At 42.0% G+C, this 21,192-nt stretch overlaps 1 protein-coding gene across 1 annotated transcript in view; it reads left to right on the top strand.

Moving 5' to 3' along the window:
• The window catches only part of HDGFL3 (HDGF like 3), a 74,264-nt gene that overhangs the window by 33,754 nt on the left and 19,318 nt on the right, over window positions 1-21,192 (top strand). The window contains exon 3 of the mRNA XM_040493397.1: window positions 15,761-15,837. Within this exon, the coding sequence (XP_040349331.1) occupies window positions 15,761-15,837 (77 nt within the window). The remainder of the gene's footprint in view (window positions 1-15,760; window positions 15,838-21,192) is intronic.

A 21,192-nucleotide genomic window follows, 5' to 3' on the forward strand; every position in this document is an offset into this window, starting at 1 on the left:
TATGTGATGCTAGATTGTCCCTGTCCCTCTGGATAAGATCCTGTATCTGTTCTGGTCATTCTCTGCTAATGAAAAGCCCCCAAATCAGTTCTAGTCATAAAAGCAGACCAAGTTCAATAGTTAATATGGTCAGTTAGTAATTTAAAAGTCCAAACTGTCTTTAAAGCCAAAATTTCTCCCTTCCAAAGAAGCTTATAACTCCTGAAGTAGGTTGGCCTACTACAGTGGGAAGGAAAGGTCAACTAATTTTTCTGACTTTACTACCATACTGACTGCTCTTCTAGCATTCTTCAACCCTCTAGTGATGAGGTGGGGAAGAAGGTGGCAAGAAAGATTTTAGTGGAACTTACTATAACTGTTGTGAGCTGGTGCTGATTGCTAGCTGGATTTTGCACCTGTTAGAGCTGATTGTTCTGCTCATGAGCGCTTTTGTAGCTCCTTCAGAGCCACCCAGTATTAATTACCTTTAGCCACATAACAAATTTCTTCATAACTTAACAGCTTAAAACAACACACACTTATTATCACAATTTCTGTGGATCAGGACTCTAGGCAAGGCTTACCTGGACCCTCTACGTCTGTGTCTCTCACAAGATCACAGTCATCCTAAGGCGTGTCTAAGGGATAGATTCGCTTCCAAACTCACTCCAGTAGTTGTTGGCAGGATTCAGTTTCTCAAGCATTAATGACCTAATGGCCTCATTTCTTCATGAGCTGTTGGCTAGAGCCCTCCCTTAGTACCTTGCCACATGGACCTCTCCATAGAGCAACTCATAATAGCGGCTGGCTTCCAGAGCAAAAGGGCAAGAGTCAAAGAGATGGAAGTGACAGTCCTTTGTAACCCAATCTTGAAAATGACACCCTACCATATTTGCCATATTCCGTTCATTGGAAGTAAGTAACTAGATATAGCCCACGCTCAAGAAGAGGGCGGTACACGGACCATGAATACCAGGAAATCAGGATCGTTGGGAGCCATTTTAGAAGCAGTCTGCCACCCTGTCACCAGTATTCTTGGGATTATCTCATCTTCACTTCTCTTGAAAAAGGCAAATGTATCTCTCTTCTGAGTAGTCACTTACAACTCCCTCCCCCTTGGACATCTTTCTTCTCTGGTCCCCTTACCTCCAGGTGGCCCTCTTGAACAGGATTTAAGACAACCTCCATCTCTAGCTAATGGTCCATGGAAAACATGCACCCTTTACCACCAGAAACTTGGGAGTGCAGGCCAATCGCAGCATAGTCACCACCCATTTCAGTCTGCCACCAGAGCAACTAACCAGAAAACCTGTACTTTCTCAAGATTTCTCAGTTTTGAGTCAGTCACTGGTCTTCTAGGACTCCCTAGGTCTGGAAGACATGTCCCACGTGCTCCATGTGGTCTTGTTGAAGCTTCTTTTCCTAGGTCAGGGTGGGGAAAGGAGGTCCTTTTCTGAACTCTCCTTATCTGTAACCTTTTTTTTGCTAGAGCTAAGGTTTACGAGCCATTTTGACAACATTCTTGGATCCTCAGCTGAAACTGACACTCAGGTAGTTCCATATTGACATCCTGTTTCATCTGCTGTTTGCCTTTTTCCTAATCCTTTGAAGGCATTTGCCTTGGGTGGTTGCCTACAGTCATTGCAACAAGAAAAATAATTACCAATTTATTAAATCAAACAGTGGAACATAAGAGAGAAGAGAGATGGGAGAAAGATGAATAAATAATGAGAAAGGGAAGGGAGGAAGATGGGGGAAAGCACTAAATACCTTATTTTGTTTCAGATTAGAATAAATAGATAAATGTTGTCTTCATGTTATTGTGTAATTATTATTGTTTTAATGGTGTTCTTGAAATGTTTGAGGCACTTGTAGAATTAAAATTATGAAATTTGAGTTTAATTCATAGAATAAAGGTAAACATGAAGAGAGAAAAGAGGCATATAAAAAGCCAGACATACTGGAAGCATAAATGTTCTCCATTTAGATCCATAAATAAAATCCAACAATAACAATGTTTGTAAGAGGCTGACCTAACACAAAATAGTGGGAGGTAAAAATTACTCCAAAATTGGAAAGATCTATTTATCAGACTGAATAAAACAGATGGAGAGATGGCAGTAATTTATATCAGACAAAATAGAATTTAAGGGGGAAAAAAGCATAGTGCATATCATTTTATATTGACAACATAAAGGCCAATGAAATTGACATCAAAAATAAAAGATGTGCCCAAATTGGCGTTAAGTCTTGTGAATTGGATTCACAAGTATCCAAATTTAGTTCCACATGATCATCTTTCTGAGTTTTTTGGTGGAGGAAGCAGGGTTTGGAAGATCTGCATAAAGCAGTAAATTCTCTTTCTATTAAAATGTACTTTATAAATTTTGTGTATAATTAAAGAAGTTTTGCTGGTGGAGGACCAGCTAAGACTCCTTGCTAAGGAAATGGGAAAGGCAAGGCCAAAGTTATGCAAATATAGTTTCCTAGGAATTCAAACCAGGTGTAGAGCTGGAGACTGGTGGGAAAAGGTGCTCTTTGTATCCAATCAGACAAGGTCCCCATGGTTGAGTTTAAAGGAGAAGTCATCCTCTACGGATGTAGAAGAGTCCAGTAAGTTTAACTGTCCACGTGTTCTTTACCTAATACAGATTCCATTCTGCAGTTCTTTTTTTTAATCAGACATTCTGGGACAGGCCCTAAGCATTAGTATTTTCATTGATTTACTTTTTAAAAATAGTTAACATTTTTCTTTTTAATTTCAGGAGAAATACAGTTTTGTGACACTACCATTCCTCCTATCCTGATGTAGCATTGTACCCTTCCTAACATTTTCTTAGGCTTAAATAAGCACATGCGCATGCAGACACGCGCGCGCGGGCACACACACACACATGCGTATACACACACACGCTCAGAGTTTGATGCAGTTGACATTTTTTAATTTGCAGCTTGCTCTTTTCACTTGCCCTTGACATACTGCTGGCTTTCCAAGTCAATACATATAGATGTTGGCTATGGATATGCCATAGTATAGCTGCGCCATAATTCAGTTAATCGTTTCTTCGCTGATGGCCCGTTAGTTGTTTCTTCTTTTGGCAGGAGAACTTCAGTGAACATCTTGGTTTGTTTATCTTTACATGCTCGTGCTCTTATTTCTATAGAATAGATGGGTTCCTAAAAGTAGAATTGTTAGGCTGTGTGGTATGTATGTTTTTAATTTTATAATGTATGCGATCATATCCGCTTCTTAAATGTTTGTAGCAATTTACATTTCATTTATGTAATCGTGTATGTGGGTGCTGGTTTCCCTGCACTCACTGTTAAGCACATTTCTAGCTTAAGAAAATAATTCATTAAAACCGCAAAAGTAATAACAAGGGAAAACAGGAGAAAATTTTTTTGTAGTCTTAGAATAGGAAAGTACTTTAAAAGCAAGATACAAAACCATAAGCCACAAAGAAAAAGATGAGTAGCTCTTGTGATATAAAAATGAAGAAATTTCTCCTGGCCAAAAAGCCATTGCAAATGAAATTAAGACAAATGACAAATGGGTGAAAACATTTGTAGCATATGATAGAAAAAGAGATGAGACATATAGAGAGATATAGACAAAATGAGCTTTTGTAGATCGATAACAAAAGCCCATAACCCAGTGGAAAAATGAGTACTGGGCGTGAAAAAGCAGTGTGTAGAAAATATAGTATGTATGAAAAGATGTCCAACATCATCTCTAATTAAGAAGTGCAGGGGCGCCTGGGTGGTTCAGTCAGTGAAGCGTCCGACTTCAGCTCAGGTCACGATCTCGCGGTCCGCGAGTTCGAGCCCCACGTCGGGCTCTGGGCTGATGGCTCAGAGCCTGGAGCCTGCTTCCGATTCTGTGTCTCCTTTTCTCTCTGCCCCTCCCCTGTTCATGCTGTGTCTCTCTCTGTCTCAAAAATAAATAAACGTTAAAAAAAAAAAAGTGCAAATTAAAACAAAACATCATTTTTCACATATCAAATTGAGGAAAAAAAAATATATATATATGTATATTGCTAATACCCATGAATAGTGAAGTTACGGGGATATAGAAACTCACATATTATTGGTGGAAGTGTGACTGGTACGATCTCTATAATTGGCAGTTTGGTGGTTTTAAAAATTCTTTCTGAATTGTTTTTAGCTAAAGTACGTACATAGTTTTAACAAAAAACTTTTACTTACAGCGGAATACAAGTCTCCTGTCTCCTCCACTTATTGACTAGACACAGTCCACTGACTTTCTAGCTTAAGAGACAAGGATGTAACCAACTTGTTATATTACCCTCATATTCCCTCCCTTCCCCTACTATTTTTACCAAAATGTTATTGTGAAAATTTTGAAACATACAGAAGAAGTTGGAATGTAAAGTGAATCCCATATACCCACTTCTGGGACCCTACAATTAACATTTTGCTGGGTTTGTTTACCACACTTCTGTCCTTCCAACAGTCTCTCTCTATCCATCCATCCATCTTATTTCTCATGTATCTTAAGTTAATTTGCATATGTTATTTCATCCTAAGCACTTCAGCATATGTATACTTAACTAGAATTTAAAATTTATTTACATTTTTGAGGTAAAGTTTGCATACAGTGAATGCATGAATCTTGTGTTTCACAGGATGAGTTCTGACAAACATATACATCTGTGTAACACAACCCCCATCAATATATGAAATATTACCATCACCCCAGAAAATTTTCTCCTGCGTCTTCGCGTCTTCCCATTCAGTCACCACACCCACCTTCCCCCAGAAGTTACCGCTGTTTAGACATCTTTTCACTGTAAATTAGCTTCTCCTTTTCTAGAACTTCATATAAATGGAATCATACAGTATCCCAGTATTACTCTTTTATGTGAGATTCTGTCATTCAGCATGTTTTTGAGATTAGTCCATGTTGTCGTCTGACTAGAACTTCATTCCTTCCCGTTGTTGGATAGTATTCCCTTGTGTGAACCTTGAATACACCACACACAGCCCGCTCAGCCGCTCTCATGCTGATGAGCACCGGGGCTGTTTTCACACTTGGGCTACTATGAATAAAGCTCTGTGTGCATCTTTATATAGATCTTTCTGTGGACATGTACTTTCATGTCTCTTGAGTCCGTGCAGAGAGGATATGACAGTTTCGTATGTTAAAAGACAATCACAGTAGATACCCCTTCATACCTCCTAGAAAGGCTGGCCCTACCAACGACGGCTAGGATGTAGAACATCTGAGCTCTCTTATGTTGTGTGAGGGAATGTAAAATGATATGATAACCACTTTGGAAAATAGTCTGGCAGTTTCTTACATTTAAGGTTAAACATTTACCTGTGCTATTACCCTGTAATCCTGTTCCTGGGATTATCCAAGAGAAGTAAAACCATAGATCAAAAAAAAAAAAAAATGCAAGAATATTTATAGCAGTTTTATTCACGGTAACCAAAACTGGAAACAATACAAATGTCCAAAAACAAAAACAACAACAACAAATGTCCATCAGTACATCTGTAGGAGAATGGGTGCAGTGGAATATAACTTGGCCATGTGTAAGACTGAACTACTTCTATAATATGAATTCATTTCAAAAACACTGAGCAATAGAAGCCAATACCCAGACTTCTTACCTTTTTAATTTTGAATTCAGGAGCCAGCAGAGCTGATCTATGGGGATGTAAATCAGGATAGTGGTTGCCTGTGGTGGGTGGGAAGTAACTGGTAGGGAGGATGAAGGAACTTTCTGAGATGACTTAAATGTTATATACTTGATTAGGTTAGTTATATGGGTATATGATGTATCAACTTCTCGTGAAAACTGAAAATAAACCCTAAAAGCAAGTGTATTTTGTACCTCTTCAAAATTGAAGCTGTGGGGACAGTTGCTTAGAAGACCATGGGGACTAAAGGAGAGTTGAGGGAACATGCCAGAATTTTAGGCATTTCCATTTAAAACATGATTTCTGGGGGTGCCTGGGTGGCTCAGTCGGTTGAGCGGCCCACTTCGGCTCAGGTCATGATCTCGCTGTTGAGGAGTTCGAGCCCCGTGTCGGGCTCTGTGCTGACAGCTCAGGGCCTGGAGCCCGCTTCGGATTCTGTGTCTCCCTCTCGGCCCCTCCCCTGCTCATGCTCTCTCTCTATCTCAAAAATAAATATAAACATTAAAAAAAGTTTTTTGTAAACATGATTTCTGAAATTGAAAAAAGAGGACGTGGACGTTTAAGTGGAGATCTTCCATGACAGTCACAAACCAAATCCCTCGCTTTTTACCCTTCAACCTGAGCTTCTCCCCTTGTCAGAGACTGGCTCTCCCTAAGGTGCCCTGTGAGGGCAGAGGGTGGATGACTGCCCACACGTGCTCCTTCTCCAGAAACCATAACAGAAAACACTAATGAGGGCCCTCAAGAAGTCATCTGGCCTGTCCCCTACAGAGAGCCCATCACAAATAAAAACACTGCGTTCTAAGTGTATCTTCTCAGAATTATTTATAATTCTTTTAAAGATAAAACTGTCAAGGTTCTGAAAGTTTCATCGCGTGGAAAACAAAATGTCTTTATGAAATAGCTCTATCAAGTAATCGGTGATGATTTTTATGTATTTAAAGATATTAGGGACCGATTTCCTAGAGATTTTTCATTCTTTTTTTTTTAAGTTTGTGTATTTTTTTTTATTTAAAAAAATTTTTTTTTTAACGTTTATTTATTTTTGAGACAGAGCGTGAACGGGGGAGGGTCAGAGAGAGAAGACACAGAATCTGAAACAGGCTCCAGGCTCTGAGCCGTCCGCACAGAGCCTGACGCGGGACTTGAACTCACGAACCGCGAGATCATGACCTGAGCTGAAGTCGGACGTTTAAACGACTGAGCCACCCAGGCGCCCCTGTGTATTTATTTTGAGAGAGAATGAGCGAGACAAGAAGGGGAGGAGTGAAGAGCACAAGAATTCCTAGCAGGCTCTGCACCGTCAGCACGGGACGTGACGCGGGGCTCAAACTCATGGACTCTGAGATCGTGACTGGAGCTGCAACCAAAAGCCAGACACCCAACAGACCGAGCCACCCGAGAGCCCCTACAGATTTTTCAAATTGTTATTTTGGAAGCTGTGTCCATATAGTTGTGTTTGTGGTTCTTTTAACAAAGTGTCATTTTCAAATATTAAGTTGAGGAGTAACCTATTTATTAAGCCAAATATAGTCACATTTAGAAAATTCTTTCCCCTTTATCTTGTGCACATTTCCTTGTTTCATGATGTGCTTCCCTTTTCTTAGCCTGCAGTAAATTTGTTGACTCATTTGTAGACCTCTCTATCTAAAGCCATTTTTGTAACATCATCATGCAAGCTTTTTTTTTCCTGTGTAATTTAACTTCACTTTATACAGTTTTATACCCCAAATAGTCTTTTTTTCTCTCCCTTGTCTTTTCAGCTAGCCCCCCAAATCTTTCTTTTTTAAATTTTTTTATTATCTTTTTTTTTTTTAATTTTTTGAGTCAGATGCTTAACTAAGTCACCCAGGCGCCCCTGTTTATGTATTTTTTTTTAAGTTTATTATTTTGAGAGAGAGAGAGAGAGCGAGCATGCATGAGCAGGGGAGAGGCAGAGAGAGGGAGAGAGAGAGAGAATGCCAGGCAGGTTCTGTGCTGACAGAACAGAGCCTGACATGGGGTTCCAACTCACGAAACCAAGAGATCATGACCTGAGCCAAAACTAAGAGTCAGATGCTCAACCAATTGAGCCACCCAGGTGCTCCTAGCCCCCCAAATTGTTCTTGTTGGCATAGTCGAATAGACAAGTTTGCTTGTCACATTTTTTTTCTTAAGCGTAGAGACTCCTTTATACCATAACCTTGAAATAATTTTCCTTAGTAATCTGTTATCCAAAGCGTTCCATGATGTACTTTGTCTTCCGTGTCGTAGTTGAGGTCACGGATTTCCTCCATGAGCAAGTGTAGGCTTCTTCAGGTCCTAAGTCAGTAAGGAAACCTTGGAACTCAAGGGATATCTGTTATGCACCTGCCGTGTTTCGGGCACTGCTTTAGGCAGTAGGGCTACTGTGGTGAAGACGCAGGTTTCCCCAGCACAGACATTATATTCTAATGTGAAGAGGCCAACAAAATACTCAGTGTCAGGAAAGTGCTAAGAATAAAAACAAAGCAGAATAAAGGAACAGAGGAGGACAGGGGGAGAGGTGCTATTTTTAATTGGGTTGTAAGGGAAGGCTCTCTGATGAGGTACTACCTGAGCAGAGATTTGAACAAAGTACGGGAATGGGCCATGAGCATTTCTAAGAGCAAGGGCATTGCCGAAGGAGGGCGCTTGGGTGTCTGTACCTACCCTCTGGCTCTCAGCACTTCTCACCCTCCACTCCTCCTCACCGCCAACCACCAGGTGGACTGCGGTGAAACCATGAAGCTGCCACCATGTGGGACCCCTGACCCCCAGTATTCCGATCAGATTCCCCTGATGTTGGTGCCCGTCTGTGTTTTCATCCTCTATTCGCCCTGTTGCTGAGAGGGAGTGGTTATGGGAATGGCTCGACACTCAACACTGGACAGATGAGATAGACCCCCGCTTATTAGTTACATAAACTCACACCCGCGTCGCCCAGAGGAAGAGGTGATACCACATGCCACCCAGAGCCACTTGGGGTTTGCATTGAGGAACAGAGTGGACAGCCAGGGGGCCGAGAGAGGTGGGCTTTGTAGCATTGAGAGCGTGGGGCCCCCACAGAACGATGTGGTTGGATTGTTCGAATCATTCAGAGCACTGGCAATACTGAGCTTCTGATCTCCTACCACAGTCGGAGCCAAAAGAATTTGTTTCCCAGTGAACACTTCAATCTCAGCAACATCATGAGACTTCTCAGAGATGTGACCACTTGATTAGGAGAGGAACTTAGATATCTGAGAATAATGAATAATGGCTTAAAGTAATAATACAGTGTTTCAAAATCACATAGAAGATGGTAGCCCACTTTTTTTAAGGACCAAAACTCTTCATTCAGCAAGGAACTTTTGTTTGTTCAAAAACAAATTTAAGGAGATGACAGCACAAAGTCTTAGGAGTTATTCTAATGAAGTATGGCAGATTATTCTGAGGCTAGGGAATAACCTTTTTTACCACATCTTGTTAGGAACAGACAGGATACTCCAAGACCAATTTGTTATTTTAACAGAGAAAACCAAATTTTGGTATTGTATTAATAAATATCTGACCTTAATGGATTTGTAAGCTCACCCTTTTTAATCTTATGAATAAATAATCAAAACTGAGCCAGCTGTACCAAAAAGACAAAAAATAACAAGTGTGGGCAAGGATGTAGAAAAAGGGGAACACTCACACCCTGTTCTGAGCATGTAAACTGGTGCAGTCTCTATGGAAAACAGTAAGGAGTTTCCTCAAAAAATTAAAAATAGAAATACTATGCAAACAGGCAGTTCCACTTCTGGGTATTTATCCAAAGAAAATGAAAATGCCAATTTGGAGAGATATATGCACCCCTATATATTACAGCATTATTTATAATAACCAAGATATGGAAGTAACCCAAGTGTTCATCGATAGATGAATGGATAAAGAAGATGTGGGATCTGTATACAGTGGAATATTACCTAAGAAAAAAGGATGAAACCTTGCCATTTGTGATAACATGGCTGGGTCTAGAGGGTATTATTATAAGTGAAGTAAGTCAGAGAAAGGCAAATACTGTATGATTTCACTTGTATGTGGGACCTAAAAAACACAAAACCGGAAACTTGTAAAATGAACCAAACAGACGCATAGATATAGGGAACTGTTGGCTACGAGAACAGGCAGGAGTTGGAGATGGGACAGGCAAAGTAGGTGAGGAGGATTGAGAGGCACAAACTTAGTGACCGTCACAGGATGTAGAGTGCAGCATAGGGAATACAGTCGCCAATGTCATGGTCACTTCATATGATGACAGATGACGACCACTCACCGTGGGGACGATCTTATAATGTATAAAAATGTTGAATGGTTGTGATGTACACATGAAACTAACAGGATGTTATATGTCAGTTATAACTCAGTTGATAAAAACCAAACATCCAACTTTGGCAACATTTTAATACTTCATTGCATAAACTTTTAGACCACTTGCAGTTACACAGTCCAAGGCAAGTAAGTTTCCCTTTCCACAAACCTATAACTTTCAGCATTCATCTGGGCCTTGTCCTTAATCTTCTCCCACATGTGGGAACAACCTAAATACTTGAGTTCAAGTACAAAATTAATCTTTTCCCATTAGTAAACGAAAACACCTCCTGTTACCTCACCTACCTGGTTATACTTCTGTGCCAGTGTTGCTCTCTGTAGAGTCTCAATCTCCATATTAATTATAATTTACCCAGAGTGACATCTGTTTTACGAGAGCCAGATACCTGAGGGATTACTGTCCCATACAAATGTTTTAGCAAACGATCAAAGCTCATGGACAATCATAATGCACATATCCTTCCTGTGTCTTAGATCTTAGGGTAGCAGACTTAATCCCTACTTGTAATCCCTATTTGTATATGACACGAAACCACACACGGCTCCCAGTGCTTCAGTATTCTGTTCTATGTGGAAATTATTCAAGGATGCAAAGATTATCCTTTAATTCAATTTAATACTAGCCCAGCATCTTAAAGTTAAGTATTGGAAATTATGTTTAATCTAATATACCACAGAATATAATAGCTGTTGGTTTAGAAAAGTTTGTCAGAAATATAATTCGTTTATATTTATATTTTCCTTAACCATTAACATTATATGGAAGCAGCATTAGCTTATCAGTAGACCTGTTTAAGAAGTCCCAATGTAATTAGTGTCTTCATGAGGAAACAAACCCAAATTTTACTTAAAAAGTAAAACATATATTACATTCTATAAGGATTAAAATCAGACAGAATTGTTTTTACAACAGAATTATCAACCAGTCTGATTTGTTCAAGGATTCACTTTGATTGCTTAAATTTGGATTTTTTATTTATTTTTTTTTTTTTTTTGAGAGAGAGAGAGCTGGGGAGAGGGAGAGAGAATCTTAAGCAGGCTCCGTGCCCAGCAGGGAGCCCGATGCAGGGCCTGATCTCACAGCCATGAGATCATGACCTGAGCCAGAATCAAGAGTTGGATACTTAAACAACTGAGCCACCCAGGCACCCCTAAATTTGGTTTGTTTTTGTTTTGTTTTGTTTTTAATGTTTCTGTTTATTTTTGAGAGAGAGACAGAACGTGAGCAGGGAAGGGGCAGAGAGACAGGGAGACACAGAATCTGAAGCAGGCTCCAGACTCAGGGCTGTTAGCACAGAGCCTGATGTGGGGCTCAAACTCACAAGCCATGAGATCACGACCTGAGCCAAAGTCGGATGCTTAACTGACTGAGCCACCCAGGCGCCCCATGGTTTTTTACGTATAACTGCCTCTGACCTGTCAGTTTCCGTGAGAAGGATTTTTTTTTCTTAGAAGGCCACCACATTTAATATAATGTGGTATTCCTTTAATAAAAAATAGGAATTTTGCTATTTTGTACATTTTAAAGCATTAAGAAAGCAATCATGCATTGGTACATTTTTGCAATCACATTGCAGAAATCCTGCAGACATAATGAGACTCCTGTTAAGCACAAGAAATGAAGGCAGTCCATCCACAGGAACCACAGCAAGAGGGGGAATGTCTTATAATGTATTTCAGAATCAGCTGGAGGTTTCTTAAAACATTGACTCTTGGGTTTAACTCCCAAAGTATCTAAGTCAATTGGTCAGAATTCTGGACTCAGAACTAGTATTTCTGATGAGTCCCCATGTAACGGCTGATGGTGATGGTGCAGAGATGAAACTCTGAGGACACGTTTTCTAGGAAATAGGAGGTTGCCTCCCTCCTGCCCCGAGTCCATAGGGCTGTGGATTTATAAACTTCAAGGGATTACAGGCTTGGTTTCTAACTGACATCCCCTGAGTGTCTCTGCAATGAGCAAAGCAGACAAATCAATAAAGAACATTAACAAAAAGGCTACCATATTGAAAGTATTGTACATTCACTGTTTTAATTCCTGAGGATTCTTATGTTCCTTTATATTTTTATAAGTCATATTACTATCTGTAAACCAATAGAAACAGATCTTTTAAGAAAATTATACCCAATTTGTTAAGACCCTTTCCAGAAGTAGAAAAATGTTTCAAAATCACAGAAGGAGTAAACACTCTGTCAAGTACAAACACAGAGAGCTTCTGGCTTCAGGTCTGAAACTTCAGCTACAGGTTAAAGGGAACATAAAATACACACATTCACTGATCTCGGTCTCAAAAGGACTCTTCTGTCCAAAGGAAGCAAGACATTCTACAGACTAAAAGACTAACATACCAGATTCTTTGCCACGTCACACCCAAAAGACAGTAGGTCACCCTCGTCCTGTAATGGGGAATAACACATGGGCTGTGTGCAAACCAGAATCCTAACAAACGTAGCTGAGAACTGGGAACAAAAGTAAAAATACAAAGTCAGGAGAACAAACAGTAAAACAAAACAAAACAGAAACTGAAAGTAAAATTCTGTTGCCACTTGGTATTCACAGTAGAAGCCAAAAAACAGTGCCTGGGAGGTGCACTTTTTAATTGGTTCAGGAAGGTGTATCTATTTGAACAACTTGTTATTCCAAAAATGCCAAAGTACAATTTTCAAAAAAGTTAAAAACAAGATCCTTGGGGCACCTGGGTGACTCAGTCGGTTGTGTTCGATCTTGGTTTTGGCTCAGGTCATGATATCAGGGTCATGAGCTCGAGCCCCCCGTGGGACTCTGGGCCGACTGACAGCGTGGATCCTGCTGGAGATTCTAGCTCCCTCCCCTTCCCCCGCTTGTGTGCACACTCTCTTGCGCTCCCTCTCAAAAATGAACAGGCAGAAAAAAAAAACAAGACTCAATACAAGTCAACCTACTTAACACCTTTATAGGGGAACCAACATGGTTGTCAGGCCAGTTACTAGATCGTTGACAATATTTATTACAGGGGCCACATTCAAGTACTCCAAAGGGGCCGGCTAAAAGGTATGAATGAGGAACGCAGGCATTGACACTCTCTAGAGTGTGGCGGAAGTGTAACATACCTGGTCTCAAGGTGGCATCTGTTGAACATCTTGGCTAATCGTTTCCTTGTAGGAATGCTTGCTCATCCCTATCTGTAATTTTTTTTTTTCACACAAGCTGTTCTGGATTTTAATGTGAATCTTCCTGTTTTAAAGTGTTGGTAACTAATTCAGTTGGGGGGAAAAAAAAAAACACCGTTCGAGCCAAACAAAATACATCTTCAGGCCAGAGATGGCCTGAGGGCCGTCGCTGTGCAGCCTCTGCAATAGATGTTACTCATGTAACATTATAGCAAAGAAAAAGTTCATCCAAAAGCTGTATTGACAGAAAGTTTTAAAAGAGTTCTTTTTTTTTTTATTAATTTTTTTTTCAACGTTTATTTATTTTTGGGACAGAGAGAGACAGAGCATGAACGGGGGAGGGGCAGAGAGAGAGGGAGACACAGAATCGGAAACAGGCTCTAGGCTCCGAGCCATCAGCCCAGAGCCTGATGCGGGGCTCGAACTCACGGACCGTGAGATCGTGACCTGGCTGAAGTCGGACGCTTAACCGACTGCGCCACCCAGGCGCCCCTAAAAGAGTTCTTTTTAAACTGTTTACTTGCAGTTTTTTTCTGAGTGTGAAAAAAAAAACCCAACATGACGTGACAGTGTTTTGTCACCTGGTCACCATGCGTTTCCATTTTAAGTTCTATCCTTGGTCCACTTAAAGTACAGTTACTCATTTTCTGGCGATCTGTTTCACAACGGTGTGAATATCGTTAACACTACTGAACTGTATATTTGAAAATGGTTAAGATGGAAAATTTTATGTCGTGTTTTTTACCATATATACGCACACAGACACACATTATTGAACGTTTAGTGAATTTATTCAAATGAAATTATTCATTTTAAATTGTCTTTGGAGGGTCGTATTGAATGTAACAGGAAAGCCTGGAGACAAGGAGGTACTTTGAAAGACCTGTAATGGCCTTGTTAAAAGATCATGAGAACTTGTTTAGGGAACAACACTTACTAAGGGGAATAGTGATCAATTTGAGAGACATTCCTGGAGCTGAATTGGGAGTATTTGGTAAAAAACTGAATATGGGGCTTGAGGAAATAATAAAAAGATTAAGGTTTCTTTCCTGGTAACAGACTATGCCAATAATTAAGTTAGAAAACAACACTAGATTCAAGGGAAATTAGTTCAGTTTTAGACAAGCCATGGGATTTCAAGATTGAAGGAGACCCAGAGGTCACCAAGTGCAACCATCCCATTTTACAGATGTGAAAGTCAAGGCCCCAGGAGAGGAAACAATGCCCTCGATGGCACAGTTTAAAATCAGAAGCAGGACTTTACGAGTTCTAGACTCAAAGTTCGTCTTTCCCCAGTACACAGAGTGTCTGCTCTGACACATGGTTCGTTCAGTTCAGAGACGAACTTGTGGGGTGACCCCCAGGCTGCTGCCACATGTGAGTGAAGGAGGCCCGCAGATCTCTTCCAGACATGGGGTATCAGGCCTGGTCTCTTGCTCTCTGAACTCCAGTGTGCCTCTCCTCTTTGTAGCCTTTTCTTTAGTTTGAGCTGCTTGTAGGACCTGGAAATAGAAATGGTTTGTAGACATTGGTAATTTCATGCCTGCAGTTCAACATAATCCTGTCGGAATTATGGGAATTCAAAGGAAAGGTTGGGGCTACACATGGAGATTTGCAAGTTTCCGTTTCTTGAAACATTGTAAGGAATTATGAATATGTAACTATATAATAGCCTAAAGAATTTGGACTTATTAGAGGTTCTCAACCTTAACCATACATAAGAATCAGTAGGTCTGGGGGGGGGGGGGGAGCCACTAAAGTAACATTATTCTTTCTTCATGTTTGTTTATTTTTGAGAGAGAGACACACAGAGTGCGGGTGGGGGAGGGCAGAGAGAGAGGCAGACACAGAATCTGAAGCAGGCTCCAAGACCCTAGGCTGTCAGCACAGAGCTCGACATGGGGCTCGGACCCACGAACTGTGAGATCATGACCTGAGCCAAAGTCAGACGCTTAACCAACTCAGCCACCCAGGCACCCTAAGTATCATTTTTTTAAAGTTCCAAAGGTTTCATGTGCACAGTTAAGGATGCTTTAAGCAATGCGAAACCATAGAAGGATATGAAGCAGGGATGTGAGATAATCAAATGTGCATCATTTTAAATGTAATTCCAGCTTAAACGAGTGGAGAGAGACTTGGAATAGTCCAGGAAAGAGATGGTAATTGTTAATGACTGTATAATATTTCACTGAGTTAATTTTCCATAATAATTCTCTGCCTTACAGCATGTATGTTTCTAGGTGTAGTGTGTGCGTGTGTGTAAATTCACCGTCCTCTCCAAAAAGTGCCATCTTTTTGTTTGTTGTTGTTGTTATTCTTTTTAACTATTTTGCTAGGACAGATTCCAGAAGTAATGCTGTTGAGTCAGAAGAAATGAGTAGTTTGGGCTCCTGGTGATGTATTACCATAATGGTTATAGTCAATTTACAGTGTTACTGTCCATGTGGTGGGCCAAATGCGAACTTTAGAATCAAAAGAAGAAAAATTATTGGGACTTTGATTAGAATAATTTTATTTTGAAATTAGCAAAAAAATTATCAGAACAATATTTTGTTTATGCTATTTTACATGATTTAACTGAATATTTAAAAACTAAATTTATCTTTAACAGATTGATGAACTCCCAGAGGGAGCTGTGAAGCCTCCAGCAAACAAATATCCTATCTTCTTTTTTGGCACCCATGAAACGTAAGTCAACAAAACAACCTGAAATTTCAGCACCTCTAATTTGGGTCTACGAGGCTACGTTGTTTTGTTTATACCTGGTCTTATTAAAATGAGCACAATTATATAAAATCGGCCAGCTTAATAATGTATTTTTCTTAATGTGAAGATTTTTCATTCATTTTACTTACGAATGTTATTTCTGTGTAAATGTTGGACATTACCCAGAATCTCCTTTAGGACACCTGTAAGTCTTTGGGTGGTCTCCTTCCCACTCCCAGTAATTTCTTTTGTTGCTCTTGTATATTTCCCTTCTGGAGAGACTTCCTTCATTCATATTTCATACAACAAACTTAGGTTCTCTCAGGCCCTTTCAATTTGTTGAACCCTGAAGCAAACATACCAACTTAATAAGGTTTTTAAATTGTGTTGGTTAGAGTACAGACTAAACTGCTGGATAAACGGAGCTGAAAATACAGCGTCTTAGATAGCAGAAATTTCTTTCTTTGCTTTGAAACAATCCAGAGGTAGGCAGGTAGCTCAGGGTGTGTAGACTGCTCTGCTCTGGGGACCCAGGTTCCTTCTGTCACTTTGTCCTGCCATCGCCTGGGGTGTTGCCTTGTCTGCTATTTAAAAACAAATGAAAACTGGCTCACCAGCACCTGTACATCTTCCAGGTAGAGGGGAGTGGAGGGTGGTTAGAAAACATGAAGAACAGGACACTTGTGTGTAAGGAAGTGACAAGGAAGTTGCATATGTCACTTATACTTGCACGCACAGCTGTGGCAAAAACCTGGTCCTGTGACCACGTGTTGCCATCGGGAAATGGGAAGCATAGTGTCTAGCTTAGGCAACTGTAATAGGGAAGAAAATTGGAAGGAATAATTCATCATTGAAAGAAGGAAGCTGGTTACTAGATACCGGGAGATGATGGTCAGTCTCGACACACTAAAAACGTGTGTGGTCCGTCACACAAGGACACAAGTGGAATAGGGATTGTATGTGTGGAGGAAGCTAAAAACTGTCATGAGGGGCACCCGGGTGGCTCAGTTGGTTGAGCATCCGACTCTTGGTTTCGGCTCAGGTCATGATCTCACAGTTCATGGGTTCGAGCCCCCTGTCTAGCTCTGCGCTGCCAGTGTAGAGCCTGCTTGGGATCTCTCTGTCTCTGTCTCTGTCTCTGTCTCTGTCTCTCTCTCTCTCTCTCTCTGCCTCTCTCTGCCCCTCCCCTGCTTGCTCTGTCTCTGTCAAAATAAATAAATAAAACTTAAAAATGTTTTCTAAAAAAGAATACCTGTCATGAAATCTTACAAATCTCCAAATTCAGGGTCATCCCTTGTGCTTGTGTTCATTTGAATGCAGTAGGGCCAGGCGGGAACTTTTTCTTAGCTTGCTGCCTCTGCCACTCTGGTACCTTGTTCATGCTCGCCTCGAAAGAGAGCTAGCCAGGGGAGAGGGGGCCCTTAAGATGTATTTATTTCTTGTCTTCGTGTGAGAAATTGTTGCGTTTCTTTCAAGAAGTTAGTTTTATCCTTTTCTGGTTTTTATCTAGTAGTCATTGTGCAATATCCAGCTTACCATGATTTCCTCCTTAGAGAGGTTGCTAGAAAGCTTAGAAGTAAATGTTTTATCTATAATAAGCGCAGAGGGCTTCGTGCTACGTATTTTTACATTCGCCTCATTCCTTTCTCCATTTTGCATCTATACCACTGCTTTGCGTTTCCTCTGAGACCGGTTTCCAAATGATTTGATTGTATTGCTGGGACCTGGCAGGATTTAAGAAACAAGATTATCCCTCTTCGTTATATAGGACAAATCAACCATTTACTAACATTGTGCGGTCACTTCTCTTAGTAAACATTTTCTGGGCATTCTTTAAAGCACTATAAATAAAGAGCTTACCACCTGGTGTGCAGCTGGTGAGGGTAACAGTCATCCCAGTGAACAGTGTGAAGGGTTTCCCGGAACCGATTCTTAACGCATTACTAATCTAAGTCAACGGCATCCTTCCGAGGCTCTGTTCAGTAAAAGTAGTTCTACCAAGGAGCGATATAATATAGTCCACATGTTCGTTTTTTACTGGTTAGATTATACAGAGGTAGGTTTCGAAACATTTAGAGGAAAACTAACTTCAAAAAAACCTGCCAGGACTTTGTTGCAGCAGAGCATTTATTAGGGATCGGGTGTCCCTGAACCTGAGATTATACGCCCTGGCAAGTACCTAATGTTCAGCCCGTCTGTGGAGGCAGAGTACACGTGGGTGTTGCTCGCTCCTGTAGACACGGTGCTTAGCACAGTGCCTGGCCAGTGGGAAGTGCTTAAAATAATAGCTGTTGGATGAATAAAATTCACTAAATGAAATAAAGGTGAGGAACTTCACAAGAAAGCTGTGTGCAGGCCAGCCAAGCACCCCTAAGCAGACTAGAATTTTCCTCAGAACATGGCCTGGAATTTATTCTAACGCCCAGACAGTTAGGTAATTGGACCCCCAAATTCTTCTGTTCCATATAACTTAACCCCAGTAGTTTTAGTCTGGACAATTTTCAAGACAGCCTTGGCCAGGACAAAAAAAAATAACATCCTCAGAGCATGGAACTTTGAACAATTTTGTTTTCTGGCCTACCCTTTAAGGTTTGTAAAACATGCAGGAAAATTAACCAATTGGGAGGAGATTTGATTTGTGGAATTATCTGTCTATATTCTAGGAAAAAACATTGTGTATCAACAAATAAGTAGTTGTTTCAGAACAGTTCATTCGGGGTTCTTCTTTCTGGCAACAGCTGGCGTGGCCAGTAGCATATTAACCCCGCCTCCCGTGGCAGCACAGAAATACAGGCAGGCCCTGGCGAGCATCAGTAGCTGACGCGAACCTCGGGCAGCTTAGCCCGCAGTTAGCTCCTGTACGTGGCGTCAGAGGCCGGAGAAAAGTCAAAAGCCATGGTCTAACAATGCAGGACACATTTCTCTAAAAGGAATATCGACAAAATCCATTTCTTTCTCCTGTTCAGTTTGTCAAGCAAGACACTGACATCCTTTGATTAAAATGTCCAGTGACCTGCAAAATTATGTCTGGATTCAGTGAGATAGAGTCATGTTGACCAAGCTGTCAAAGGTCAAGGAAGTTGTGGTGGTCGGGGGCAGAAAGCTTCCTTGGGTGTTTTTATCAACTTGAAAACTTCGATCAGCTAGGCAGTGAGGAACCAGTACGAAGCCCCAGTCAGAAAGTGGAATTTATAACACTCAACAGTAACCTATTAAATAATAGTCTCAAGGTTTCCAACATCTCTGCAGATAATTTCCAAATATATACCTCCAGCTCGCAATTTTCCCCTGAGTGCCAGAATCGCCTCTCCGGCTCCCTACTTGACCTCCTCACTTGGATGTCAGACCGGGGTTTCAAACTTAACATCGAAATCTGAGCTTTTCACCCTCAAATCTTGTTCTCTCAAAAATCTTTCATTCCAGGGGCACCTGGGCGGCTTACTCGGTTGAGCGTCCGACTTCGGCTCAGGTCACGATCTCGCAGTCTGTGGGTTCAGGCCCCGCGTCGGGCTCTGTGCTGACGGCTCGGAGCCTGGAGCCTGCTTCCGATTCCGTGTCTCCCTCTCTCTCTGCCCCACCCCTGCTCACTCTCTTGTCTCTCTCTCTCAAAAATAAACATTAAAAAATTCTTTTATATAAAAAAAAAAAATCTTTCATTTCAGTAAACGCCAAATCTGTTCTTCTCATTTCTCAGTCTACAACCTTGGAGACAACCTCAGTTCTCCATCCCTCTCACGTGCCATCTCCAGCCCCTTGACAAATCGTGTGAGCCCTTTCCTGAGAGTGAATTCAGAAACCCGCGCCTTCCCACCGACCGCACGGCTTACGCCCTGGCCCAAGTCACCGGCATTACCTCAGTGGCCCGATTTGTCTCCCTGCTTCTGCCCCAGTGCCCTCTCCTTCGGTCTGTTCTCAGCACGGTGGCCAAAGGGATCCTGTTAGAACACAAGCTGTCACTTCTCTTCTCAGACCTTTCGTGGTTTCTCGTCTGACCCTGAGCCTCCATGGCGGCCCTCGAGGCCCACCTGATCTGTGTCCCGACGCAGCCCCCTCAACGGCCTCCCCTCGCCCTGCCCTCCCTGCCCCCCCTCATCCCAGTCGTGCCGGCCTGTTTCTTAAACTCAGCGGGCGCCTCCCACGTCGGGGCCTTCCGGCCGCGCCCCGCCCTGCGTCCGCGCCGCTCTCCCCCGGGTGACGGGCGGCTCGTTTCCTCGCGTGGATCGCTGCCTCGTCCGCGAGGCCGCCCGTGACCTCAGTGTCCGGGGTGGTAAAGTCCACCCCCGCACTCGCCACCCCTTCCCTGATTGGTTTCTTTTAGCACGCGGTACCGTGGTTTTTCCTTTCCGATTTTGTCCGAACCCCCGCTCGCGCTGCTAGACCGCGTGCTCCCTGAGCTGGGGGCGTTCGTCTGTTCCCCCCGGAAGCCGCAACACCGCGGTGGTGCCTGACTGGTTCGAGGCGTCCGCTCAGGTCGGCCTCACGGCTGGACACGTGAGCCTTAGTTTGGAATGGAAGATTCTTGGGTGTCAGCCGGGATGCGGGCCTCCGCGGTCTCATTCGCCGGGTTGATGTCACGGGTGGTCATGCCGAAGACGCTAGTGTGAGCGCTCCGATCTGTTAGCCAACCGCGGGATTTATTCTGACTGGCTTTCTTTTTATGGCTGTGATTCGTCTAAGGTAGGGTTGAAATTGTGTAACATCGTATCTGTTAGTACTTCTGATTTTTTTTCTTGTTTAGTGCCTCGTTAAGCACCAATGTGATTTTTTAATTTACAGAAAGAACAGTGAATAATTTGCTAATGTGGTGTATAGATTAGCATAAATAAGGCTTAGTTTAAGATGATGATTTAAGTGGTCAAAGGGGACATCTTTAAAACTACCTTTGTGGAGCGCCTGGGTGGCTCAGTCAGTTAAGCTTCCGACTTGGGCTCAGGTGGTGATCTCCCGGTTTGTGAGTTCGAGCCCCGCGTCGGGCTCTGTGCCGACAGCTCGGAACCCGGAGCCTGCTTCGGATTCTGTGTCTCCCTCTCTCTGTACCTCCCCTGCTCATGCTCTGTCTCTCAAAAATAAATAAACTTTAAAGGTTTAAAACTATCTTTGTAACCAAAAGCCAGTTTTAAAACAAAAAGAATTTGGTAATTTAAAAGTAAGATCAGGGGCGTCTGGGGGGCCCAGTGGGTTGAGCTTCCAGCTTCAGCTCAGGTCATATTATCACGGCTTGTGACTTCGAGCCCCACGTCAGGCCCTGTGCTGACAGTTCAGAGCCCGGAACCTGATTCTGATTCTGTGTCTCCTTCTCTCCCCCCCTCCCCCACTTGTGCTCTCTCTCTGTCTCTC

Source organism: Herpailurus yagouaroundi, unplaced genomic scaffold, assembly GCF_014898765.1.
Source record: "Herpailurus yagouaroundi ecotype Mexico unplaced genomic scaffold, PumYag 185, whole genome shotgun sequence".
NCBI classification, from domain to species: Eukaryota; Metazoa; Chordata; class Mammalia; order Carnivora; family Felidae; genus Herpailurus; species Herpailurus yagouaroundi.